The 27,829-nt window shown below is 45.7% G+C and overlaps 2 protein-coding genes and 1 long non-coding RNA gene across 14 annotated transcripts in view; 2 read left to right on the top strand and 1 right to left on the bottom strand.

The window, feature by feature from the left end:
* AANAT (aralkylamine N-acetyltransferase) overlaps positions 1-8,235 on the top strand; it is a 28,015-nt gene extending 19,780 nt beyond the window's left edge. For all 9 annotated transcript variants that reach the window (XM_081185467.1, XM_081185460.1, XM_081185465.1 and 6 more), the window contains 3 exons: positions 3,147-3,415; positions 4,666-4,820; positions 6,810-8,235. In XM_081185467.1, the coding sequence (XP_081041593.1) occupies positions 3,259-3,415; positions 4,666-4,820; positions 6,810-7,115 (618 nt within the window). In that variant the 5' untranslated portion in view covers positions 3,147-3,258 and the 3' untranslated portion in view covers positions 7,116-8,235. The remainder of the gene's footprint in view (positions 1-3,146; positions 3,416-4,665; positions 4,821-6,809) is intronic.
* A 1,742-nt stretch (positions 8,236-9,977) lies between these two features.
* RHBDF2 (rhomboid 5 homolog 2) overlaps positions 9,978-27,829 on the bottom strand; it is a 66,424-nt gene continuing 48,572 nt past the window's right edge. For all 4 annotated transcript variants that reach the window (XM_081185357.1, XM_081185358.1, XM_081185359.1 and 1 more), the window contains exons 10-18: positions 26,853-26,927; positions 25,904-26,065; positions 24,364-24,470; positions 24,184-24,247; positions 22,384-22,478; positions 21,779-21,854; positions 21,548-21,648; positions 20,557-20,710; positions 9,978-11,728 (exon numbers count right to left, since the gene is read on the bottom strand). In XM_081185357.1, the coding sequence (XP_081041483.1) occupies positions 11,309-11,728; positions 20,557-20,710; positions 21,548-21,648; positions 21,779-21,854; positions 22,384-22,478; positions 24,184-24,247; positions 24,364-24,470; positions 25,904-26,065; positions 26,853-26,927 (1,254 nt within the window). In that variant the 3' untranslated portion in view covers positions 9,978-11,308. The remainder of the gene's footprint in view (positions 11,729-20,556; positions 20,711-21,547; positions 21,649-21,778; positions 21,855-22,383; positions 22,479-24,183; positions 24,248-24,363; positions 24,471-25,903; positions 26,066-26,852; positions 26,928-27,829) is intronic.
* On the top strand, positions 11,736-15,415 carry LOC308582420. The gene is made up of 2 exons (XR_014005679.1): positions 11,736-14,280; positions 14,317-15,415. It is a non-coding gene; the product is annotated as an uncharacterized lncRNA (long non-coding RNA).

The raw sequence follows: 27,829 nt of genomic DNA, 5'->3' as shown, positions 1-27,829 counted from the left end.
CGTAAAGCCTCAGAAATATTGTAGTTTGCTGGTGAAAATAAAATCCCTATTACGATTCAGCATCTGATGCTAGACAGAAAGGCTCCAGATTTTTGTCACCTAATCCATTTTTATTTTTATTTTTTGCAAAAGTTCATGTGGGATAAATTATTATTATAGCTTGTGCTGCATGCATATGGGGCTGTATCAAGGACTTCCACCTATGCATCATGACTTTCCCTCCCTGTGTATTTCCCATCCCCCCAACCCCCAAAATCTGCTCTGGAGGATTGGGGGGAACCCAGAAAAGGTTGGGGGGTCACAGAGATGTGTGCAGGGAGAAAAAGTCCTGTTGCACAGGCAGAAGTGCTTACGTTAACGGGGCGATTTCATTGGATGCAACCCATAGTATGCTGCTGAAATCAGTTTCATGCTGAAGACCCCAAACCTAGCAGCCTTTGCCATCAACAGATACCCTCAGCTGAGTTCACAGCTCAGAAGGCGGACAGGTTATGGAGTGTGCAATAAGCCTATATATTAAGGAAGACTTGAACCAGCCAAACCGGGCAGATTTGATCAAATTTGGAGTTACCCTTACCACTGCTGTCACTTCCTATTGGCTCTTATTTTGCCAAGAAGCACATACATTCCGACCCTAGAAAGATAGTTGAGAGGGTTGCATAAGACGTCTGTGTACCGATCACTTGTCACGACTATGCACTAAGCTCAAGGACCTGTCGTAATGAATGGGCTAATCTCCTTCATCTGAGCCGTCCCTTGGTTCCCTTTCACTCTGCAAAGCACATTGAGAAACGGCACACTGAGATGTCATACATTGAGCACAGGCACGTATATGGCATTCTCATTGTTCCCTAGGCGTTTGGGGGTCATCACCTCTGCAATGAAGCTGCGTCAAAAGCTCCCGCCTGGGCACTCAGAGGGCCGTAGGAGCACGAACCCTCACAATCCCAGGAAATGGCAGCACTCAAACAGCCCTGCCCACCCTTTTCAGCTCACCCACAGCTGCTAGTGCTGCAATTATTTTGTTTGGCTTTTACTTCAGATCCCATTAGCCACATTGCTAGCCTGCAATTAGATAGGAAAGTGAACACCCGTTAATTATCAGTAATGATGCATCTATGTTTATCTCTCTGCATAGAAACTTGGGAACTACATATCCATATATGTAGACCCTTGGTCCGTCTATCTCAATATTCTCTACACTGACTGACAGCGGTTCCCCAGGGTTTCAGACATCTTCTTCCTGAAGATGCCAGGGGCATTTGGCATGCAAAACAGATGCCCTGCCACTGAGCTGTGGCCCTTCTCTGCAACAAATTGTGCTAGGCATATATCCCAAGTTGAGCAAAACTTCATGGAGAAAGCCTAACATGATGTTTGGAGCCTGGATTTGGTCTGACATTGTCAGGCCCCAAACCTGGCAGATTTTGCCCAAAATAGACATCATGAATCATGCATGCTCCTTGATGCCTCCAACTCAGTTCACAGCTTGGCAAGCGCTAGGTCTATAATGATTGGCCAAAATAGGCAATGTGAATAAATCGTAAGACGCACCAGCTTGGTTTGGCTGCTGCTTTCCTGTAGATATTATAGCTCATTAGACATCTGCCCAAACCCACACAGGCCATTTGGTGTAAAATGTATGAGAAATATGCTTCGGGGATATAGTTGTTGATTTCAAAGCTTGAAAGAATAAACAAGAGGTATCCTTGTACATAAAAAAATTCAAGTTTAGGAAGGACCCAGGCTTGCTAGATTGAAAAATATATATGGTAGAAACGGGTGAATCTAATGAATTACAGTGTCTGGAATAAAGGGTGCTCTATGTAGCTTTTTGGAGCTGTCATAGTTGACCATGGATGAGGAACCTGTGACACTTCAGATGTAGCTGGGACCCCACTTCCATCATTGACCATTGATCAAGCCGGTGAGGGATGATGTGGACTGGAGACCAACAACAGGTGGAGGGTCACAGGTTCTGCATCCCTGCTGTAAAGTAATGGAGAAGGAAAAGACTTCTGTTCTCCCAGGATATTGGGTTGTATCCAATGGTGGTGCTCAGCTGATGGTAAGGCTTTGGTCAGAAATTCCCCCCTCCTTCCTAGATCTGCTCTGGAGACTCCCCAAACCTCTGGAGCAGATTTAGTGGGTTGAGGGCTGCAAGGGAGAGGAGAGATCACCCAAAATATGTTCCTCCCCCATTCCTCTGTAAGAGGCATTTAAGACACCAGCCCAAAATGAAGGCAATACTTGGTGTTTATAGAAGCATAGGACATTCACAACAGAACAGGGCAACCAGGCAGGGAGCATCATTTCCCAACCCGATTTGGAACGTTTCGCTGGCTCTCTTTGTCATTGGCTGGCGGGTTTAAGAAAGCTGATTTCTCGGTAAAAGGATTGTCTGCAGCAGCCTTTCCACAAGAGCACCTGATTAACTTGCCCTTTCAAAAGATTAAGGTTCCCACCCTGGCTACCTCTTAAGAGCACTCTGCTGTACCTTTATTTTCCTCTGAAAGAAGAAACCCTCGTTCCCACAATTGCTTTCTTCTTTTAAAGGGAAAATAACTGTGGTCTCACATCTTTTGATTTGGCTGGTTAATTAACAATCACAGGAAAGCTTTCCAGAAGGCAGAAGATTGGTTTGACAGCATTAAGAGTCTGATTCTGTGCGGAGTCCCAGCATGCTTTTCCTGACTCTGAGCTCTGTCTTATTCCCCTGCAATCTGAGGCACCCAGCACCTAGCAGGAAGTGATCTGTATCTGTCAGGATTAGGTCCTAAGAGCGCTTTTGAGTCATCCAATCCAGCTTCTTGGTGACCTCAGAATAACTATTCCTTCACAGCCCACGTCAGTGTATTAACCCTGCCTATCTTGCCACTTAACCTTGCCAGCCAGCCTCCAAGCTATAAAAGCCACTTCTGATTCCGCCCCCGTTATTACTGCTCTAATGCACAGCATCTGAGCATTTCCTGGATTTCTGCTTTTGTGAGCCGGACATTAGCAAGGACCCACCTCTGTGACCTGACGGACCTTCCGTTTCCACAGCACTGGTGGTGATGATGAGGACTAAGGTGTCTGAAGTCTCAGCGGATGTGTGTGCCTATATAAAGAGACGCAGGCGACTTAACTTGATATGCATTTTGCAGGTATTTTCAGCTGCTGGCTGACTGCTCTGGAGGTGGTGGACTGAAATAGCAGCGCGGCTACTCCAAAAGCGGGCACAGCATTTACGGAAGGCACAGGAATAAACTAGGGAAGATGTCTGTGATCAGCGCCCTGCCGTTTCTCAAGCCCATCCACCTCAAGCCTCCGCGGATCTCCCCTGGGCGCCAACGCAGGCACACTCTGCCCGCCAGCGAGTTCCGGTGCCTCACCCCCGAGGATGCCATCAGCGTGTTCGAAATAGAGAGAGAAGGTAAGGCGCCAATTCCTTTGTCTCCTACGTTTTCTGAACCTCCCTCCACCTCATCCCCCAAATAAATAAAAGGCACTTCTGTCCTTTAGAAGCACTAAGTTACTGGGGTCCTTTATTGAGGGCAGAGTAGGAGAGGAACGAAAAGGCAGGAGGTGGAAGGGAAAACATCCAAGCAAATAGGTTACGTGAGCAATTTAACACCAAGATACAGCAAGAGAGGGGCTGGAATGTCGGCCTTCTTGTGCCTCTCAGGCATGCAGCATTATGGGAAACATCCAGACAGGGCTTACAGCCCCCAAGTGGTCAACGTGTTCAGTGTAAGATTGAATGCAGGAAGAAAGTAAAAAATGGATGTGTACAGTGTGGGAAGAATCACATTCCTAACCTCTCAGGTGAAAGAGTAATGAAAGCATTGAGATCATTGATAAACTGGAGCATCAGTAGCACACTAAAGATCAGTCAGAAGCACTAGGGAAGTGGAGGCTGAGTGAATGTGCTCCTTACAGGCCACCTGCTCAAAAACCTGACAGATGGAAATTAATGTTTTCCACATCTGAATTTCAGTGGTAAGATCTGAGCACTGATGGTTAAATTCAGGTATCTTTATTCGTACTTGGGTGGCTAAACAAATCCTGTTATGGACATTTGAGTTTTGCAGCTGAATTTGAATATTCTGGAACTGAGTTTACAAACAAACAAACAAAAACAAAGGAAATAAATGTATTTGAATATGATGGTGCACTAAGTGCTAGGTCAGACTGGCAGCTGCTGAAAGAGAAATACTTGTTAGCATCAACGGTATCCTAATAAGACAATAGATTTATCCCACTGAGGTATGACTCAGCTCATCCTGCAATGGGAAGCTGAAGGTAGGCTACCGAAGTTTACAAAATATGCCTGGCCTAGCTTAGAATGGGCTACCTTTCTCCTCTACCTGATGAATTCTAATAAAAGATGCCACCAAGACATTTCACCACCAGTGGGAAGGGTTAACTATTCTGTCTTGCCCACCCCCAGGAACCTCAGCTTTCACTTATTGAACAGAAGCAAACAGAAGTCAAATAGGAATCAAATTACCCTGAAAACTGCAGTCCACTAGATTCAGGAATTCAGATCCAACCTCCCACCTAGCTCCATTTTTGAACCTTTGTTCTCAGGGCAGGTCTAATGTATCTGCAGCGACAAGGAAACTGCAGCCTGGATCTAGACAGCAGCATGACATTAACTCCTCTCTCTGTTGTCCTCTACAGCATTCATTTCAGTGTCGGGAGACTGCCCCCTCCACCTGGATGAGATTCGCCACTTTCTGAACTTGTGTCCGGAGCTGTCGCTCGGCTGGTTTGAAGAAGGCCGACTTGTTGCTTTCATTATTGGCTCTCTCTGGGATCAGGAACGACTCAGCCAGGTAGGAAATGGAAATCCTTTTAAATGCATCACTTTCCCATTATGTAACTGACGGAGAGAGAACATAGACTCAAATGCACATCACCTGCTTATACTGATGGAGAGTACAGTGGTACCTTGGTTCTCAAACTTAATCCGTCCCAGAAGTCTGTTCTAAAACCAAAGTGTTCCAAAACCAAGGCACGCTTTCCCATAGAAAGTAGTGCAAAATGGATTAATCTGTCCAGACACAACCCCTAAAACAGCGAATTAACATGAATTTTATTATCTAACAATACCATTTCTGGGTTAGGGGAAGGATTAGAATTAGGGTTAGGGTCACTACTGTTTTATGTTTTCTTGTGAATTTGATTCATTTGCAGTTGGTTTGCTTTTTTCAATTTGTTGTGTTTCTGGATAGTTTCAGTTTTAATTTTAAATGCTCAGCTGTGGAACATGAAGTCTCTGCTTCCCAGCTGAGAGATCCCCATCCCCGCTCCTGCTTGCACGCGAGTAGAAGATGGATGGGCTGCTCAGCTGGGGAGGTGCAGGCTTCGTCACACTTTCCATTGAGGGGTTCATGGCTGGGGGCTCCTTTAAACTTCTCCACTCAAGGCAGAAGTTTAAAGGAGCCTCCACATCAGCATCTGAGCCCCTGCACCACCTGAAGGCAGCCAAACAGAATAGTTGCTGGGGTGACGAAGGTGGAGGCAGCCTGGCAGCTGCATCAGAGAACCCCTAAACTGCTGCTGAGGCAGCTGTCGGGCTGTCTCTGCATTGCCACCGATGCTCCTTTAAATTTCTGTATTGTGAATGCAGCCACGCACCCCTCAATGGAAAAGTGTGACAGAGCCTACACCTCTCCAGGTGAGCAGCCCCATCCAGCTCCTACTCCCATGCAAGCAGGAGCTGGGGCACTCAAAACGGAAGTGTGGCACTGAAAAAAGAAGTGTAACACTCCAAACAGAACAGTTCGGATTCTGAAAAAAGTTTGCAAACTGGAACACCTACTTCCGGGTTTGTGGCGTTCAAATGCCAAGTTGTTTGTGAACTAAGCTGTTTGAAAACCGAGGTACCACTGTAGTACAGGCTTCCTCAACCTCACCCCTCCAGATGTTTTGAGACCACAATTCCCATCACCCCTGACCACTGGTCCTGCTAGCTAGGGATCATGGGAGTTGTAGGCCAAAAACATCTGGAGGGCCGAGGTTGAGGAAGCCTGCTGTAGTACATATGACTTGGGTACTCTTCTTCTACTCTTCACATGCTTTGGTGAATGGGCTAGTATCATGCTTGCACCACACTTTAACATCCCTTCACTCAGCTGCTGAAGTTGTTATATTTATACCCTGCCTTTTCCCCTGATGGGACTCAAGAGGATTTGGGATTTTTGCAGGCATGAGCCAGTATGGTACCTGTACAAAAACATAAATGCATTAATAAGAAACCACATTATTCTATTTGAGAAGACTACTGATCAGGAGTCTTGCCCTGGAGCAGCTCTAAGGCAGATGCTGGATTCAGTGTGAAACGAACATTTCACTTTTTAATATTCTGAATGCTGGAGAGGCTGCCTGCCTGTGAACCTGTGGCCCTCCTGTAGTTGTTGGACTCCAACTCCCAGCAGCCCCAGCCAGCATGGCCAAGGGTTAGAAATGATGAGGCTTACAGTGAAAAATGCCATCGGTTCCTCACTCAGGCCCTAAATATTAGAGCATTTCAGCTCTTTCTCCCCCCGCATGAATCTCATCACATTAGCCTAAATCAGGTCAAGTACAATGAATCTCATCACATTAGCCTAAACCAGGTCAAGTACAATGTGATTTGGAACCAGTGACTTTCCCAATGCAAGCCAGCCAAGAAACCATTTGATTCATCATCATCATCATCCTATAGAAGAAAGTTGTCCCTTGTCTACTATAAGTAGTAGAGTCAGTCTGTGCTAGGGTGTTAACAGTGGGTGGGCCACATCTCTTAACAACCACCTTCTCTCTTTCTCCTCCCTCGGCAGGATGCTCTGACCCTGCACAAGCCTCATGGATCCACAGTCCATATCCATGTTCTGGCAGTCCACCGCACCTTCCGCCAGCAAGGGAAGGGCTCCATCTTGATGTGGCGCTACCTGCAGTACCTGTGCTGCCTGCCGTACGTGCGTCGAGCCACACTGATGTGTGAGGATTTCCTTGTCCCCTTCTACTCCAAGTGTGGCTTCAAGGCGTTGGGCCCCTGTGAGATCACGGTGGGCTCTCTGACCTTCATCGAGATGGACTATGCCGTTCGTGGCCATGCCTTCATGCGCAGAAACAGTGGTTGCTGAGGAGGTGCCTCCCATTTCCATCCACATCTGGCTGGTGTTCTTGGAGGCAGAGAAGCCCAGTTTCCCAGTGATTCCCACCAATGGGTCAGGGGAGTCCAATGGGTGGGTCACAAAGTTGCCAACTTTTCTTCTCTGGGATAAGGAACTTCCACATCAGTGGTGAATTAGGCAAGTGAGCCTACACACACATATTAAAGTTACTGATGGGTCCCTTTTTAAGAAGTTTGAAAACCACTGCAATACGCAGATTGATATGTTCACAATGAATTAACCCAAGCAACTCCTATCATAGCCATTGCTGCAAAGGCAACACAGATCTTAATGCGTAGTAGCATTTTAGTAGCCAGTGATAGGTGTCGTAGCATTGTACCCTCACAACTGCCTTTAAAACTGGTAGCTAAAATGTAGCCCAGTTGTCTTCTCATTTGTGTCTTAGCTGAATTTACGCCCTGCAGCAGTGACCATTGCATACATGGGGCAATGAAAGGCAGTAACTGCTCTTTCCTCAATTTAGCTATGAAGATGACAACAGCATGACATGGTGGTGAAGTTGTAGCCGCTAAGCATTATTCCCATCAACTAAGTGACTGCTGTTGCCAGTACACTATAGGTCTGCAGGCTACAATTCGGCAATTTTCAGAGTAACCATTGACTGTCAACCAGGGCCCCAGCTGCCTTTCTGCCTTATGACATTGGTTACCATCACCCAACAAAACGGTTGTAAGAAGACAAATGCTGCATCTATAACTATGAAGCAAGTCACAATATTGGCGTATACAAATGCTTTCAGAAATCAAGCTTTCTATTCTCAAAAATGTGGTTTCTGTTGTAGCAGGCTGCTTGCTTTTTTTGGCCCTATACCACCTCCTGCGATTAATAGAGCAATTAGGAAAAACATTACCTGAGAAGTAGAATCATTCAGTTACATCTGCCATTTTGTGGAATTACTGTTTGCCTTTGGAAAGGAGCAGCCGTCGCTGATGAAATTGTTGTCTCTTTGCTTGAAGTGGAGAAACTCCATGTCTTCTTGCACTGGCTGCTCTGTTGTTGTGAAATGCATGGAATCTGTGCTTGTATATTCTGTAAAAATATGTATATAAATGTGGTCTATGTGCTAAAACCAGAGCAGGTTTCTTTCTTAGCCGAGTTCCTGCCCAGATAAGTATTTGCCTGACAGATAAATCCAAGTCCCTGTTGACAAGGGGCAAGCCACATTTGCTTTAGGGTGTTCTCTTTCCCTTTCTGGCTTTGACAAGAGGTACCCACAGCACAGAGGTGCAGAACCTAATCCCTCCTCCTCCTCCTGCCCAGGTGCAACAAAGGTCTACAACTAGCAGGAGCAATGGATTTGTTAAATTTGAGGCTGTTCAGCGTGTACTTAACTCATTGCAGTTAATGTACATGCTTTGAAATGCAGTGACTTACTGCTGAAGCAAAAGCACTCGGTGCATGCCCCAAGAATGAGTATGTCCCTCTGCCCCTGGGAGGACTGTGTGTCAATATTAGCAGGTGCTCATATATAAGAGCTGATGATCATTCATGATGGTGGGAGAGGAGGGGATGTTCATGTGTACAATGCTCATCACACCCACAGAGATAAATAGCACATAGTGGGTGGGTGGGTGGGTGGGGGGTCCAGCTGCTAGACCCAATATGCTTCCTGAGCCTCCTCAGCCTTTTGATGTTTGGTGAGTGGGTAGGCGTTGGCCACGTGTCCAGTCCCTTGAAAGGTAAATTGGCTCCTTCAGCATGAACTGGAGGGTCTGCACATTGGGGCATATTGAGTTTAAGGACAGAGTCCAACATGCATCTTCAGTAATTAATCTAGTCTGCACTGAATGTAAGGAAGGAATGTGCCCCCACCATGAAACAAGGCAGGCCTAGGGAAATAATGTTTGGAAGTTGGCAAAAACCACCATGACACAGCTTTCATAGTTGCGTGCGTTGTAGCTCCATGGCTACAACTAAAGTAGAAATGCTTTTTAAGTTTAGTTATGGTCCAGTGCAAACATGGGCATTCTCTTGTGCTAGATTACCTACACATTACAGTCGCAGGGAAAGCAAAAACTGAGGAGGAGCAAGTTTTGGATCCCAAAGTGATCTATTGAAGATGGGTTTCTTATATGCCTTTCTCATGGCCAGAGCAGGTGCCTGTTTTCTTAAAAGCTTTGGGGTTGGGGAAGGGTTTCACAATGAAATAAGTGTAATCTGTTTGAGGTTATACTAACTGTAAAATGGCTGGATTGAAATGTATGTTATCTTGGTGCCCAAGGCATGCGGGTTAGCCCTGGACGCTGATCAACACTTGTAGCTCCTTCCACTAAGCAAGAAAAAGCATTTGTTTTCTCCCCCTCCCACAACCCTTTGCATGCCATTTTTCACTTTGTTGAGTCAGCAAATAAATAACAGTTTTTTTCTAAGGGGGTCTTGCTTTTTATACACCCTTCCTTCACCACTCCCAATTATGTAATCAAATCAGGCAGTGATAAGATGGTGGAATGTAATTTTGTGCAGGCAATGGGGCAGGTTTAAGACTGGATGGGAAGTGGAGAGAAAGGTTGCAGTAAGTTAAAAATACTTATATTGCGATCAGCTGAAGGTCCTGAGGGACATCTGAGTGGTATACAGAATGCGGCTGGCAAGGGCACAGGGTAATGCAACTTGGGAAGTGGCTGGTTAGACAATGTGAGCAACATAAGAAGGCTAGGGCTCTTCCAGACATTAGCTGAATGACAGCTGTAGGTAGACCTAGATATACTTGCAATGGGGCCTTACCCCATGGACCTCCTGTGCTCTGATGGCAATCTCATGAAAACTTGCTAAATCTAGAGAACTGCAAGGAATTACACATTAAATAAAAGGGAGGGTTTGGAGTTTCTTTAATACATTTTTTCTTCGTAAACGCGTTCTAAAAATAAAGTCAGTCACTGGAGCAACAACATTTTGCAGATTTACCAACGTCTATTACGTGGGGCCACTTACAAGACAAACTATTTCCATCCCTGGCTAAAAGGCACTAAATACATAAGGCACTAAATAAATCACATTTTTAAAACACACACACACATTTGCTTTTGATAAATTTAAATTTAATTTATTTAGACCAAAAATATCCTGCTCCACACAACAATCTCATCTGTCGCTACAGCGTGAGCCTGGCCTCTTTATCAGAGTGAAGTTATCCTTCAAGTCTGCTACAGAAATTTAAATTCACTCCGTATAAATACTGGACGAGGTACTAGCACTTCTTCCAGATGCACAAGGTTTCTTTAAAAGCATCAACGCTACTTGCCAGAAAGTGTTTGGTAGCAGAGATCGCAAATGTAAAGGGGCAGGGGAGAAGAGAAATGCATATAAAATATCCCTTGGGCAAAAAAGACCAGGTTGTTTGTTTTCACAGTACAATTCACAGTACCACAAAAAGGCACTAAGGCAGGGAAGATTGCCACAAAGTCCAAGCACCATCTTGTGCCATAAGGCAATTAGGAAAAGGGCCCCAAAAACCAGGAGTTGCATAAAAGGAGGAACTTCAAGTAGGAAACCATAGACACAGGCAGACGGTAAATACGAGCAGTTCAACAGGATGTTGCCTCATCACTGAAGTGCTCTTTTGAAGTGACTGCCTCTCAGGCCTCCATCCCACAAAGGACCTAATCAGTCCTATGGATGAAGGATGGCATTGGCTGCTTTGGCAGCTCATAGAAAGGAACTCAGCCTAAGAGGCAGAGCTTGTAGATTCTCTATTACATTCCAAATGGTTGGTGGTTATCGCAACACCGAAACTTCAGCAAAGATTGCCACCCGCTGCAGGCACTGTAGTGAAGAAGCCTCTCGTAAGAGACTCTGACCCAATTCGGACACCAAACAGGGTGATGTTGCTTGAAAGCTATACCTCTCAATGATGGCTGCTTGGTGCCCAGAACTGTCAGAGAGGAACATACAAGAGACAGGTTGGCTTATGACTTTATCCCTTGCACCTAGGAGTTTTGCAAAAGGTAACAGGTTTTCTGCTTCAGCACTTGGAGCATGAATGTTTCACGAGTGGTACAGGGAAAGCTGGAGAAGTGCAGATGTTTTGCCTTTTTTGACTGCCAGTGTTGCCTCTGTCTATTCCACTGCTGCTCAACATCCGACAGGTATCCCAAGTTTAAAATCCTCTCCTGCAAGCCCCATTCCACAGCCTCCCAGCTCCATCAATGCAAGACCTGGTTCAGATCATACTTCTCGCAGAACCTGTCAGTGAAAGGCAGGCAAGTGAGGTGCTCAATCCAGTGCCAGTTAATAGGGTACACATAGAGCCAGATCACCAGAGATGCGAAGAGCCCGACGAAGACCAGCATCGAGACGATGATCATGACTCTCTTGCGGTACTTGTCCATTGTGCCAAAGGTGATGTAGGGCAGGAAGGCGAAAGAGAGCAGCAGGCCGCTGAGGAAGCCAAAGATGTGTGCAATGTTGTCAATCCATGGCAGGAGGCCGCAGAGGAAGAGGAAGAGGACGATCCCAGAAAGGTTCAGGAAAGCCTTCATGGGCTTCTCGAGGACCTGCCAGCTCTGGAAAAGCTCCACAAAAAGGCAGGCTAACAAGCCGAACTGGGATCCTGCAGGGCCCACCTAGAAGAGGGAAGGAGGAAAAAGAAACTTAAAAATAAATCACGCAAGATGCAGTCCGCTCTTAGGCCAGCCAGGCTTTCTCCTCTCTCCACAACAGAGACTCCTGGAAAAGCAAATGGGCAGCAGAGTCCCAGAAGCTGTTAGTACAGTGATTTATTGTGCTGCACGGTAAACTTACCGTTATTCTCAAAGCTTTAACGATTGGTTTGTTGATGAAGGGGAATGACTATCGGTTCCACTGCAAGAACTTTGAGGTTCAGATCTTGAACCTAGGTTCAGTTTCATTTCCTCTGGGGTTGTGGTTTCACATCCCTCAGATCACAGTGCCAAGAACAAGTTTTGGCCGGTACCAGCAAATGTCTCAGGTGGGGCACATATTTGTACACACACAAAGCCCCACATTCAGTGGGAGGAGAGCTTAAGAACTTAATGTTGCCAATCAGGGTAGAGAACATTGAGCTAGAGCTAAGAGGACAAAATGGGATGAAAGCAACTCATCAGGGCAACATGTCAGGAGGTTGGGGGTTGTAATAAGCCGTACTTATGACCCAACCCTTTGACCCCCAAAGCAGGGATGGGAAAAATCTCTGGCTCTCCAGGGATTGTGGGATTCCTAGCTGCCATCAATTCCAGTGGTCAGGGATGCCAAAAGTTGCAGTCCAACAACATACGGAGGCCCACAGGTTCCCTTGCCCTGAAAGGTAACAGCTTTGTGCTGTGTCAATTCCAGATAGCACAAGCTTAAACGTGTATTCTATTAATTTAGTTAGATTCTCTCCCTATTACATGAGTTTAGGATGGAAGTCTTCATCCTGGTTTTGCAAAGGTTGCACTATAATCACTAAAGATCTTCAGATGAAGGGTGGTACAGTATATAAATTTAATAGTAGTAGTAGTAGTAGTAGTAGTGGGGTTCTGTTTTGCATGGCAGGGCCCTTCAGTTTTGTCCTAAAATATTTCTCAATCTGTGCTAAGGAAACCCCTTTTTTGGGAGGGAGGGGGACCAAACATGCAAGTTCGACATTTGGCATCAAAGGGCATGTTGATCATTTTGCAAAATATTGCATGCTTTATTCTCAATCTGATATTTGAGTTTTTGTAGGGTTTAAAAAATAATAATTAAAAACAGCATTTGGAATTCATGAGATACAGGTACGTAGCTAAGCAGGTACGGCTGACAGTCCCTACCTGAACGCCAGGCCCTTTGCACGAATGTTTACAAAAATATCTTGCTCAACCATGAGAGCTAAATATTTCCTGTAGCCTAAAACAAAGGAAGTTCAGATCTCAAATCTGCATCACCTACTTTCTTTCACATGGGCTTTGACTTCTGCCATCATTCAGCAGCTAATCCCCACTGTGCAAGCCACCTTCCCTGTCCTCAAACAGAACTGGACAGAGTCACACTGAAACTTTCCTTCCATCAGAGCAACACTTAGAAACACCAATATTCAGAATTCAGCTCATAGGTCTTGAGCAGAGCACAGAACTGCCAAGTCAAAATAAAGCATACTTGGGGTTCTTTACTATGTTTTTACCTTGGTTTAGGCCCTAGAACTCATACAGCAAAAGAGAAAGGCCCGAGTCATATTAAAACAAGAAGGGAAATTAAAGGTTATTCAAGGTATTCAAGGTTACAGTGTGTTTGTCTAAATCAAGGGACCATAAATTCACTAGATAATTGAGTCCTTGCCAGATATTTTGGCCTGCTGCTCCCATCAGCTCCAGCCAGCACAATGAAGTTGTCATCCAAAACAACCAGAGGCCACTCAGTTGGCAAAGGATGGGCCAACCAGCCCCATGAAAGTCAGGCTATTGTGCTGGGATGCTAGAACTCAGCAAAAGGTGTGCAGCCCATCTTGGCTGGTTGGAGCCCTTCAGAATGGCCTTAATTTCCTTGTGCCTTCCCCAAGTGCTGGAATAAAGGAGATGGGGGTCCTGCAGGAATGGAATATTCTATGCTCTCCTCTGCCTGCACTCGGGGATACAGACCAATCAGTCATCCAACCAAACACAGAAGCAAGTCCTATGGTTAGTATGCCCCATACATCCTGAGGGACATAGGTTAAGGCCAGGGCAATGTTTTCTGCAATTTTGCTCAAGAGCAGTAGCACTGCTTCATTTGGCACCAAGCCCAGAATTCAGAAACCTGTGAATAACAGGATTTTGTAGTAGTAGCAGTAGCAATAAAACAGCAACACTATGTGGTATAACGTCCCTGTTTCAGCTGGGATGGTTGTTTTGTGAGCATGTGGTTTTCGTTGTATCTGTTGTATTTTATAGAAGTTCTTAGCTGGCTTGAGGGTTCTAGTCAAAAAGCAGGATATATACTCCTCATGAAGATAGCCTCAAAACTAATGGGCAACATCTGGTGAGGACACAGAAGCTGGAGTAGAATGACAATGTCCAGTACAGCTCCTTGCCTAGAAGCAGAGTGAACTGAGTAAATTTCAATCATTGAGACCATTGGCAGCATCCAGTTTTCCTAAGCACCAAGAGATTGCCCCTTCTGTGCGCACAGAGTACTGGTGAAGAGAGGTGTGTGTGTGTGTGTGTGTGTGTGTGTGTGTGTGTGTTCGTGTGTTCAGCAGTCAAAAAAGTTTCATACCAGGGAACTAGAGTTGTGCAAAGTGATTAAGAATAACCTATTCATGTTAGAATACAATTCATTTTGACAACCAGATGAAGAGATAAGTTTAAGAAACTGAAGGTGAAAACACTGCATTTACCTATAAAATGGAACCACATACAAAGACTGCAAACAGTTTGCATAATAAAGTATTATTAAAAAAACCAAAAAATGAACACCACTCAGACAAGTAACAATACCTCTTCAATTATATGGTGCTTTCCAGTTGGCAGATCATTCCTTTTTAAAAAAATATGAACTTAACAACATAGGGCAGCCCCTAAAACCACCAAGGGCTGCCATCCTTGGTGCAACCACCAAGTCACACAGGCTGCATTAGCTCATCCCAGTTTCCAGGCAAATGCCCTATCAAGGTGGGCCCCCCCAGGCTGGTGTGCCTAAGGATGGAATGAATCTGCAATGCTTGAGAATCATTTCAGACGGGGAAGGCTCAGGAGCTTGAAGTGACTCAGCAGCCGGCTGCAGCCGCTGCCCCACAAGGCTGTAGGTGGAGAAGCTGCTGATGAGATACAAGGGATTAGATGGGTGATCTCCTTTAGAGCCTGTCAGGACGTCAGATTAGCCACCTGCCTGTTCCATCAACTATAAAAGGGGGGTGGGCACCCTCACGTGTGAACAAATAGGGCAGCCAGCATGTGCTGGTCCAGCACATGGAAACCAGACAGCTGCGATTGCTAAAGCATCACTTCGCTCCCACATCTGACTGAAGAGAATAAAACCAGGGAGGCTGTCCACAACAGCCAGCCAAAAAGAGGCACTGACACCTCACTGTCAGCATCTACCTTGCTGTAAGCTTCTTAGTTTCTCATATAATGGCCTTCTTTTTTTTGCCAGGAGAGCTGAATTGCATACATAGGTAGAATATCTATTTAAGTCTTTCTAATGAAATTACGTACAAGACAATATTCTTTGCCACTTTGCAGGCGCAGATGTTTCTGCCATCCCTCTTTCTTCCAAACAGAAAGTCTAAAGTTCTGATCCAAAGCACATTTATCTTCAAGTCAAGGCTCATTGGGATTATCTTTTTTAAACAACAACAACAAACAAACAACCCCACAGTTGTAAGCTTCTTTCACCATCTTCTGGAGGATTAAAGTGCAACTAGTTCTCAAAAGGGTTGATAAGACACTAGACAGCTAAAGGCTAATTCACACTAATTTTTGAAGAGTCACCATCAGTGTTATGGCACAGATGACTCCCCCCACCCCACAACATCCAAGCAAGTGTCTTGTGAAAGAGCTCTCATAGTAGTATAAACACACACATATATCCCTCGGCAAAAAGGGGTGGTGTAAAGATTGCTACACTTGCTCTCAAGGAAATAATATGCCTCTAAATTGTGCACATCAGACAGAGCTTTAGTTTTGCCTTTAAGCAACAGAATTTCTTGGGGACACAAACTTAATAATCCTGGACTTCCGGGTTGGCGCGATCGGGAAATGGCGGATTCCCTCCGAGCTCCGGAGGGAATCGGCTCAGCGGTGGATGGGTCTTTGCCGTGCCGGCGACACGGGGACCCTTAAAAACCGCAGGCGCGGAAGCCTGCGGACTGAAGACTCGGCGGGTGCCTTAAGCGCCCCCCCTGATTCGCAATGAGCCTTTTTAAAGGCTACGGAGGGGATACAGGGGACGGCGTGGCACTGAGAGTCGACCGCTACCGCCGCTGAGCGAAGCCGCGAGCCATAACCGGAGAGCGCTGACTTCCTTCCTTGAAATTCGGACTGAAAAAAGAACCCGTGAGTAATTTGGAACTGAACTTTAAAACTTTTACCTTTTGAATTTGAGACGACCGGGGGGTGTGCTAAAAGGAAGTCCCCACACCCCCCCTTGCAGACGATCCAGAGCAACGAAATAAGAACTAAGCTGGAGTGCCTACCCTGTAAAGGGTGAGTTTTAAAAAGACAGTAACTTCCAAGATTTAGAAAGGTAAATTTGAGCAGGAGAGTGGAGTGTTGGAAGAGTCTTTGTTTTGTGGTAAACAACCCTCCCTCCCGGGCCCGGGAGCGACCTGATTTGGAGCCTGTATAGAGGAGCAGAATTTGACAGCTGTCAAAAGCTGTCAAATGGACTATTAATAGTGAAAAAAAATTGCTGTTTAAGACCTCTCCGGATTAAAAGGAGTTACAATTGAACTAAAATCTTGAGAAACAAAGAAACAATAATAGGACAGAGGATTGTTGGAGAAAAGGTTACTCAGTAACCAGATTCCCTCTAGGGGGAATTCTGTGGAATTACAATGGCTGTGGGTGGAAAGATACTGAGAGAAATCGAAAGAATGTTCTCACTGGTGGGAACCCTACAGGAGCAGACTACAGCTATGAGTAAACAATTGACGACCTTGGATTTGGAAACAAGTAGTTCTGCTGAAAGTAATGAGGGCCTGAGTGAGAAAGAACCCACAGCTGAATTTGAAACAATAAACAAAGAAGAGGAGAAGACAAAACAAGAAAGAGAACAAGTTATCTGGGAAAGTACTAACCAGAAGCCGGCATCTGGAGAACACAAGCAAGGAGACTATTGGATTAAATCCACTCTAAGCCTACGAAAGATACAGAAGATGAAAGTGGAGGCCCTGGGACTTTATGGAATTCAGGAGCTCGAAATAAAGAAGTACAATTGGGGCCTTCACATAGACTTTGATTTTGACTATCAGCAAGACTTAGGCCTTGTGGAAATTCCTCAGCAGTTGCCTTTAAATATGGGAAGAGACTATGGACTGACTGGATTGATTGTTAAGGAAATCTTTCGAGACTCGATGATAGACAAAAAGGACTACCAACAAAACCGGCGGAGAGGGACTAAAAGAGAATTGAGAGCCTCGGATATCCGGAATCCAGGCTAAAAACTGTTAATTTGGACATGTCTTGGGAAAGGACGCAAAGCGGGGAGGGGAGGGAGGGAAGTATTAAATTTAAACAACACTCAAGACCAGGGGGTTTAGTATTAAGAAAATTATGTAAGAAAAAAGGAGAAATCGAGGGAAGAGAATTGGGGTCCAACTTAGGGAAAATTTATTTTTGTTTTTTATAAAAGGACTAATATTAAGATGGAAGAAATGCCAACTTGCTGACATAAGTTTGGGAATAGGGATGCAGGGGAGGGGGTGGGGGGAAGTCAAGGACTAGGGTTAGAAAATAAGATTTTCGGGAACTATTCATGTTTGTTGTTTTTTATGTTTGTTTTGGTGTGTTGTTTGTGTTTATATAAAATGTGAAAACCCAATAAAAATATTTTTTAAAAAAAAAACAAACTTAATAATCCTGGCCAGCAGCCCTCCACCTTTGATGTTATCCCCCCACCTCTTAAGTTATTCTGGATTTCTGTAAACATTGGGAGAGGGGTCTCCTAAGTCTGCTGATACCTCCCTTCTTGTGCATGGATAATGCCATTTGAACAGACACTCAAATAATGAGTTTAGTCTTAGTATAGATAGCAGTGGTGGTGAATCTTTCCCATCCCAAGGGTTGCATTCCATAATGAACAACTTTCTGGGGGCCGCATGCTGGGGTGGGTGTGGTCAGAGGCACAACTAACTGTGATGTACAGTAGAGTACATTCTAGCTACAAACAGAAGGTCAGGCCTACACACATAAACACCCCTCTATCATCCCATCCAGTCAAGCAAGTGGCATCACCACGCATTCAAGTCAAAAGCACTCATGGAGGGTTTGCAGCAGGGAAGTGGAAGGGTGTGGCCTGGAAGTTTCATGAGGGACACAAAGAGGGGTCTTGAGCATCCCCTCTGGCCTGAGTATTCCCAGCCTTGGTCCACAGGAGCTGGTCACTGCCTGCAAGGGGAAGGCCCTTCCAGCTTGAACACCACACTGAGCCAGACCACCTTTGCTCCAGAGGAACATGACATTGGAGAGATGCTTTATTGCCTGACATTGGATTGAGAGACACTCTGAGAGCCCTTTGTGTTGAAGAGCATGCAAGAACACATACACACAAATCACGTGGAAGGGAAATTTAAAGCTTGAGTAAAAGGATAGCTCCACCTTGCTGGCTGTAGCTGCTTATGACTCTCTGCAAAATCTCCTTTCTCATATCTTCAAGGAAACCAAAGCAGAGCTTCTTTTTGCTCTCACGTGCCTGGGTGATGCCAGGAGTCAGCTGGCAGCTGGCCAGCTGGCAGCTCACTCAGCGCCATGACATCACTCACCTGCAGTAAGAAGACATCACCTTCACGTGGGCCAAGAGGAGCAGAGGAGGTGGGAGGATAAATCTAAGGGAAAGTAATCCCTCCAAGGCGAGGGAACGCAACAGGAGGCCAATGTGCCAGATGCAGCTCACAGATTTCCCTTTTAAAACCCCATTAGCCAGTTTGCTCCACAGTAACAATGGGCCCAGATGTTTCCATGGCAGACGACAAAAGTCCACCTTCATTCCCAAGCAATACATATGGGGGCAGAGGGTGTGCAGGGTGTGTGCGCGCTTTGTCCAATATCCCGGTTCTGCCATGCACCACCCTGATCTTCTGCATCAAGGATGAAGGCCTGAAGGGGGCATCTAAGCACGTTCAGATGAACACAACTTAAAAGTGTGCAGGATTTCCAACCACATAGAGGTTTCCAACAGGGGTTTCCTAGATAGAAGCCCTCTTTAGACCTTCAGAAATCGATGCAAACGCTGGGGCAAGGCTTGCATGCACAACCCCACCACTTCTTTGCGTTTTCTTTTCCAGGCATTCAAAGGGTTGCCAGAAGCAACTCAAGTTGTTAGCCACCTATCAAAATCGAGTGCAGAAGAGGGTACTGACTCCATAATGGCCAAGAGAGGCTATGGGGAGGCCTACTCAAATATGCTGAAATATCAAATGACACAAGCCCTCTTGGGACTGCCCATCTCCAGACATCAAGCGGGGAGCATATATTTCAATGCTTCTCAATGCACAGGCCTTCCCCCCTGTACACAGAAAGCCAGGAACATGCCTGAAATCCTAGAGAGTCACTGCCAGTTACTGTAGACAATACCAAGCTAGAAGGACAAATGGTCTGACTCAGTAAAAGGCAGCTTCCTATGTCCAGTTTACTTTCAATTACACCTGAGATTCAAACCAAACATGGCATTAGCACACCACTTCCATACTTCTCTTTTTCTGGGGTGGCAAGAAATGTGAGAGCATGTGTGGCGACTTCTGTGTGACTTCAGGAACTAAAGGTATACCTCGAGTAGAGTTTCCAATAGGCAGACATGGTGCAGGAGGGGGCAAGAACTGCAGCCACCTTATTTACATTGTTCACGGGGTGCCTTCCCTAGTCTTTATTATCTCCCCCCCCCACTCAGCAAATGCTTCCCTCTTCTCTTTCCCAAATATTTTTAACACCTGGAAATCTGAATGTAAAATCACAATGGCCTCATACGGATCACGCACACTGCTCATTATCAACCTCATTTCTGCACTGTCAATTTCAGAGCTTGTTGTATAGAGGAAAGGCATTCTTGCCAGCTGCTCAGACTTATCGAACGCCCTTCCCTTTAAACATAGGGATGGGGAAAACCTGCAGCCTGCCAGATCTTGAGGGCCTCCAAATCCCCATCATCCCTAGACAGCATAGCAAATGGTCAGGGATGATGGGAGTTGTAGTCCTACCACATCTGCAGGGCTGCAGGCTTTAGGTCTTCCGGCACTTCTAATTCCATGGGCATGCCCAGTTCTGAATACAGCTGGGGCATTTTCTACTTAGGTTGTCACGCACAAGAGGAAGTCACATGAAGACAAAATGCTGCCGTATGGAGTGCTCTCGTTCAATTGGTCCAGCTAGCAAACTAAGTAGGCAAACTAAGGCCCGGGGGCCAGATCCGGCCCAATTACATGAGTAGAATGTGTCCTTTTATTTAAAACGCATCTCTGGGTTATTTGTGGGGCCTGCCTGGTGTTTTTACATGAGTAGAATGTGTGCTTTTATTTAAAATGCATCTCTGGGTTATTTGTGGGGCGTAGGAATCCATTCATTTTTTCCCCCAAAATCTAGTCCAGCCCCCCCACAAGGTCTGAGGGACAGTGGACAGGCCCCCTGCTGAAAAAGTTTGCTGGCCCCTGAACTAGCCAGCCAGAGCCTGTTGATATCTCCTTCTTGAGAGTGCATCCATAAGAACTGCTGCTCAGATAAGGAATTCACTATTTAGTCACTCTCCAAAAAACCTCCCCACTGCATGAAGGGAAGGTGACACTTACCTCTGCTCTGTATGGAAGGAAGATGGCACTCGCCAGATTACCCGTGATGCCACTGAGGATGTAAATGATGGAGATTCTATGCCAGCCTGCCAGCTTCTCCAAATCCCTGAGGACTGTCATCTGAAAGATCACCGACACCAGGCAGTGGATAACCCTACAGGGCAAAGACAGACGGATGCTTTGCATTTGAGCTCCTCGTGGCATCGCAACAGCATTCCTTCCTCCCTTCTTATCTGTGTTCACACCATCCTGAGCAAACTCAGAAGTAATGTCCGTCATGCTAAATGGGCCTTTGGCAATTTGAGAAACATCCCTAGATTTGTGCAAGTGGTTGTGAAGTCAATATTCAAAAAGAGACGGTTTGCCAGGGCACGTTGCCAGGACTCAGTCACAGAATCAAAGGTCAAATTTAAAGGGCCAAGGATAGGTTAGGCATCCTTGCAAGATAAAGTCCAGAGCAATAAACCCAAGACCATAAATCCAGGCCACAACCAGAAGAGTCTCATTTAAACTGTCTGGGTCAGCCTGACAGAAACAGGTGTGTCAGTTATAATAACAAAATAGGAATCCAGGAAGGATGGGGTGTCATAGAAACAAAGTTAGAAGGTGGAATGTCTCTAGAGCCTGAGATTCCTAATGCAAAAGAAATTCAGGCAGATCAATCTATTCCTTGCAGCTTGACAGGCAAGGCGGGGCCAAAGGCACCTGAAACCAGTGATCAGCTGGAGTGCTACACTGGGCAGAGTGTCTAACAAGGACTGGGGAGACCAGGGTTCAAAGTCTTAATCATCCACAAAGTTCCCTTGTGCCAGCCACCATCTCTCTGCCTGACTGACCAATGCAGCAGAGTGCTGGGGAGAAAATAACTGCACAAGGTGTGGAATATAAAAGCTTGAATGAAAAGGCTTTGACAAGCAAAACAAAAAACCAGCTCAAGAGCCCAAAAGGCACAGACCCAAGGCACTGCACTCCCCACAATCTTCTCACCTACCCTGCATGAAGAAATAAGGACAACCAGAGTCTATAAATCTGATCAGGACTCTCTGGGTTCCGAAACGGCAAGAGGCCGCACACCTCATCCATGCAGTGTACCTGGGGGGAGGAGAGAGAGAGTGAGCGAGCATTAAAGCATGTAGACAAATGGAACCCTCTGAACCCAGTTTTGCTGTGGTGGAATTGATGTTCGTTCACCTTCTTACTGGACTTTCCTAGCATTACTTGCCTGTGAACAGAGAGTTGCTTCTTCATGAAAGTAGCCATGCATGAATTCGCAGTACTCTCGGGTAGTGATCTGACAACTAGTACAAAGAGAGAGAAATGTAGTTATAGGGGTTTAGTTCCTGTGGAAAGTCTCAGTCAATATCCCCTTAACAATCCAAAGTAGACTGTTTGCTTTCCCTGCTCAGTCTCTCCTACACAGGCCATTATGCCACACACCCCACAGCAGCCGTTTTCGATTTACCACACCCCATGGCAGCCATTTTGTGACTGGTGCCCACGCCACTTCCTCAAAATTCCAAATCTACTCACTGGCCAAAAAACATTGGTGACTCCTAAGTTGAAATTACTTCTTCTTTTACCTACCTAAACCTAAGGAGCTAGATCTCAGGATTCTGATGATACAAGCTTTCTAAAAGCTCAGCTCTGGTGTTGCTGAGTGTCCTTTGTAATTCAGCATGTTAAGAAAGGATAATTTCCCTTAACTGGCCTAGGATTGCTAAGGAAGCTGACTGGATCAAAAGCAAGTTCCTACCCAAATAAGAGAAGCAGGCAGGTCTGTGGCTGCTAACACCATCACTTAGGGCTGCATGAGACATGAGTACTTACCTGCCTTTGGTTCCAAGACAGCATGGCCTTCCTTTAATGTCACAGTCTATATGTAACAACCCAGTGTGGTTACTTTTGGCCTGATCAGTACATATCTGTAAATAAAAGGTTTACAATTAGAAGAAAAGGCTTTAAGTAAATCCATGTGTAATTTGCCTTCAGCATACTTGCCAGTTTTATCATTTAACCACTACTGTCAGTTACTACAATGACCTACCAGGCGACAGACAGACTGGAACACAACCAAGAGGATATCCTAAACCAGAGATTAGGAGCCCATAATGCACCCAATGATGCAGGGTTCCAATTCCCATCACCCCTGACAACTGGCTAGGTTGTCTGGGGCTGATGGGAGTTGGAGACTAACAACATTTGTCCCTGTCCTAAACCAACAGTCCTCTTAAAATTGTTTGCACATCTAGTATAAACTCAGGTTCAGGGATTCCAAGACCCCTAGCTATGTTCTCATGATTAGTCCTCCAGCCAGATCACATTATTTTCCAACAGGCAATCACCAAGCAGAAAGATTTGCTAGGAGAAATGTGCTTATTTATTTATAAAATTGCTATGCCTCCCTTCATCCGAGGATCACAGGACGGTTTACAATAGAAAACACACACCAAAAAAATGCATAACATAGCAACAAACAATACCGTCTACCAACAGTATTTAGTTTGGTGTGGGTTACAAGAGAGAGGAATAAAAGAAAGTTGAGTAGTACCATTTCATCATCAACCAAACCAGGATTCAGCCATCATGAGTCATTAGTCAAGTGTGGGTGAGAACATGACAACACCACAGTTTATCCTTCCAGCAGGTACTACCTAACTACAGTGAGTGTTTGTGCCTTATCCTCTGTCCAAAATTTAATTGACAGCAACTAGGTGGAACATGTCCATGTATCTAGGGATGTGAATCATGGTATCACCAAGCCCTGGGCTGTGATTTTTTTTAAAAAAAAGCTTACTAGAGGTCTATAATCCTACACACAGAAAAATTTAGGATCCGTTTCACTGGAAGGCAAGAAGAAAATGGAAGAAGGTATTGGGGTTTGAGTGTGTGCATTTGAATGTACAGTGGTACCTTGGGTTACAAAAACCTCGGGTTACAGACTCCGCTAACCCGGAAGTAGTACCTCAGGTTAAGAACTTTACCTCAGGATGAGAACAGAAATCATGCGCCAACGGCGCGGGGGCAGCAGGAGGCCCCATTAACTAAAGTGGTACCTCAGGTTAAGAACAGTTTCAGGTTAAGAACGGACCTCCGGAACGAATTAAGTTCGTAACCAGAGGTACCACTGTATGTGCACATGTAAATACACTCCTTAACACACACACACACACACACACACACACACACACACACACTGCACAGCTACAGCCTTTCTCCCTCTTCCTCCACCTTTGCATGCATCTGGAATTAAAGGGGGAATCTCAAACCTCAAACCTTTGTCTTTCAATAAGACCATCTCTGTTAAAGTTCAGCCTTGCATGCCATGCAAAAGGCTAGCGTACCCAAGTCTTTCCTTGCTTGCGTTTGATGGACAGGGATGTGTGCATGCAGTAAATGTCCAATGCCTTCCTCAGTGGACTGTCCTATTCGTAAGGCAGTCTCTATGAAGCAGCTTGGACTTCGCATTAGATAACAAGGCAGGTAAAAACAAATCACTTCTGTGTGCCCCCCCCCCGCCCACTCAGCAAAAGTTTCCAAAAGGGCACCCACCTCTGTTCGCACTGTACAAATATTTTGCAAGATAAATTAGTGCCGAACAGTTTAAGGAAGGAAGGAAGGAATATTTACCGGCCACTTGGTGATGTCATCGGGCCAGATGTGTGGCAGATTTGAAGCCGGTTCCTCACATGTCCTGTTGGGGGACAGATAGCCAACAAGTAATGAGGGGTTACCATACACAGCATCACCTGCCCCAGCTCCACTATAGCTCTAAACATATGTACCCCCCCGCCACATGCCCCTTCTTACCTGGGATCCTGAGCGCACACAGCTCCTGAAATCCTCTTCCGACTGGAATTCTTGAGGTCAAAAGCTGGTGAATTATCCGGCCACTTTACAAAAGTAGCCAGTGTTTCCTATGTGAGAAACAAAGAAACGACTTTCTAAATTTCTCTCTCACTCATACATACATAATTAGAATCATAGAATCATAGAGTTGGAATAGACCACAAGGGCCATCGAGTCCAACCCCCTGCCAAGCAGGAAACACCATCAGAGCACTCCTGACATATGGTTGTCAAGCCTCTGCTTAAAGACCTCCAAAGTAGGAGACTCCACCACACTCCTTGGCAGCAAATTCCACTGTCAAACAGCTCTTACTGTCAGGAAGTTCTTCCTAATGTTTAGGTGGAATCTTCTTTCTTTAGTTTGGATGCATTGCTCCGTGTCTGCTTCTCTGGAGCAGCAGAAAACAACCTTTCTCCCTCCTCTATATGACATCCTTTTATATATTTGAACATGGCTATCATATCACCCCTTAACCTCCTCTTCTCCAGGCTAAACATGCCCAGCTCCCTTAGCCGTTCCTCATAAGGCATCGTTTCCAGGCCTTTGACCATTTTGGTTGCCCTCCTCTGGACACGTTCCAGTTTGTCAGTGTCCTTCTTGAACTGTGGTGCCCAGAACTCGACACAGTACTCCAGGTGAGGTCTGACCAGAGCAGAATACAGTGGCACTATTACTTCCCTTGATCTAATTAGTGTTCATATATCACATAAACACATAAACAAAGGAGCAGAATCCCACCAGAGAAGCCTGCTCATACAAATGTTCTACTTGACACAGGAAATGTTTTCTTAATGGCCGGGGACATCACTGAGAATGTGTTACCTCAGGCCCGCCTCCGCCAAAGCATTCCAGTTTTAAGACATAAAGGTAAAGGTAAAGGGACCCCTGACTGTTAGGTCCAGTCGCAGACGACTCTGGGGTTGCGGTGCTCATCTCGCTTTACTGGCCGAAGGAGCCGGTGTACAGCTTCCGGGTCATGTGGCCAGCATGACTAAGCCGCTTCTGGAGAACCAGAGCAGCACACGGAAATGCCATTTACCTTCCCGCCAGAGCGGTACCTATTTATCTACTTGCAGTTCGTGCTTTCGAACTGCTAGGTTGGCAGGAGCAGAGACTGAGCAACAGGCGCTCACCCCGTCGCGGGGATTCAAACTGCCGACCTTCTGATCGGCAAGCCCTAGGCTTTGTGGTTGAACCCACAGCATCATTCTATGAATGGTTTTGTAAATCTGAAACAATCATTAACTTCTCTGGGCTCTGGCTGGTCACATAAATTGCAATTTATCCAAAATGTGAGCAAACAATACTGATGGCAAAGGGGCATTTTCCTACTCAAGTAGTGCCTCTTTGCCTTATCATCCAGAGAACTGAGACCTCTCATGGCATGGCAGATAAAGGCACCATTAATGCAGGGCCATCAAGCCACAGATTGAAATATTATGCCAACGTTTAAAGGAGTTAGTTGCCGCTACCAGAGAAACCCTGACGCAACTTCACTCACCGAGCAGTCCACCTGCAGAGTCTGAACACAACCAGAGTTGTCATTCTGGACGCAGCAACCTGACTCGCGTTCTTGATCCCTCTCTTTCTGGATCAACTTCTCAATCTGTTGGTCCTTCCTCATGCAGGGAGAGTACTTGGCTCCCAGGTGGATCAAGTCAATCTGAAACGAAAAGGGGTGGCGGGGAGAGTCACAATGAAAAAGAAGTTTGGCAGACTAACTTCTCAATGCCAACGCCGCCACCCCAGCATCATGTTGGCCTCATCCATATTTCAAGGCAAGCCCAAGTTACTCTAGGTCACTTTGCTTCTCCCTAGTAGCAGTAGTGATGTATGGAAGTGAGAGCTGGACCATAAAGAAGGCTGATCACCGAAGAATTGATGCTTTTGAATTATGGTGCTGGAGGAGACTCTTGAGAGTCCCATTAACTGCAAGAAGATCAAACCTATCCATTCTGAAGGAAATCAGCCCTGAGTGCTCACTGGAAGGACAGATCGTGAAGCTGAGGCTCCAATACTTTGGCCACCTCATGAGAAGAGAAGACTCCCTGGAAAAGACCCTGATGTTGGGAAAGATGGAGGGCACAAGGAGAAGGGAAATACAGAGGACGAGATGGTTGGACAGTGTTCTCGAAGCTACCAGCATGAGTTTGACCAAGCTGCGGGAGGCAATGGAAGACAGAAGTGCCTGGCGTGCTCTGGTCCATGGGGTCATGAAGAGTCAGACACGTCTAAACAACAACAAGTAGCACATAGGAGAAACAATCCAACATCCCTGTTTTTAATGTTCTGTCCAAACCAGCAAATCACTCCAGACAAACTACGGTCTAGTGTAAGGCAAGCTTTATGGGGGCGCGGATGATTCAAGGTACTTTGAAGAGCCGTGCACTGATTTTCCTCTAAGCAGCATAATCTCAACAAGGCAAACGAAACAGAAGAACAACATTTACCGAGCTTGGGCCAATCCAGAAGTTCTCTTGCTGCATGTACTTCACACTCTCATAGACGCCTTTGTTTCGCAGCACCTGTAGACACAGCAGAGAAATTCCCTGGCTAAGAGATGGGGCAAGCACCCAGAGACAAGGGCCAGATTGGACTCTCCCCGCTCTGCCATCAGGGAAAGCAGGTGGGATTCCATGCCAAGCTAAAGGAGGCCTAACCCCAAACTTTAGCTGAACTGCATTTGTGACCAGTGTCACACATCCGGCAGGATACATTCAATCCTTGCTTGTTTAGTGTCAAGTTATTCTGTTTAGATCTGCTGGCATTTCTAGTTGCAATTTTTTTTGCAAAGCTTTTGACTCCCAGATAGCCAGTTCACTCTACAGCAGTGATTCCCACTCTATGGGAGCAACTTGAAAATTGCTGAGGATCTTGGCAGACCACTTAAAAGGTTTTTCTGCCTGTGGCAGCAATTGTAGTGCACAGTGCTAGGTGCTGTATGATTTTAATTGCTTCTTGTATTTCCTGAAGATCACATTTTATTGTGTTACAATTTGAATTACATAGGGTTAAATCTGTAAAACAATAAATTAAAAGAAGCAATGAAAACACAATTAAATATAAATATGAATACTGAATTTGATGGATGTGCCGTTTCTTGTCTTCAACCACAAATCCGCAGACACTTAGCCAGCCACCTTAATGAAGCTCACAGGCCATGGTTTGGGGGGTGGAATCCAGAGAGCACTGCTATTTGTTTCTGCCTGACAGAGGGCTGCCTTGGTAGACTCTGGAAATGCCAGTCACTCTAAAATGTGGCAGCACTTGGCCTGTCGTTTGCAGCTAGTTTTAGAAAAGCCGTAACATCTGTGCTGAAAGCCTACACTGGGAGCCAGACAGTTTTGAGGTACAATCCACAGTGCTGTTTTTGACCTTTCAAGTCCAAAGAAGATTGGGTCCAGGGTATATTGCAGAATGCCACCAA

Source organism: Podarcis bocagei, assembly GCF_964188305.1.
Source record: "Podarcis bocagei genome assembly, chromosome: 2".
Lineage (NCBI taxonomy): Eukaryota > Metazoa > Chordata > Lepidosauria > Squamata > Lacertidae > Podarcis > Podarcis bocagei.
The sequence above is the reverse complement of the archived record's forward strand: the minus strand, read 5'-3'. Positions and strand labels throughout refer to the sequence as shown.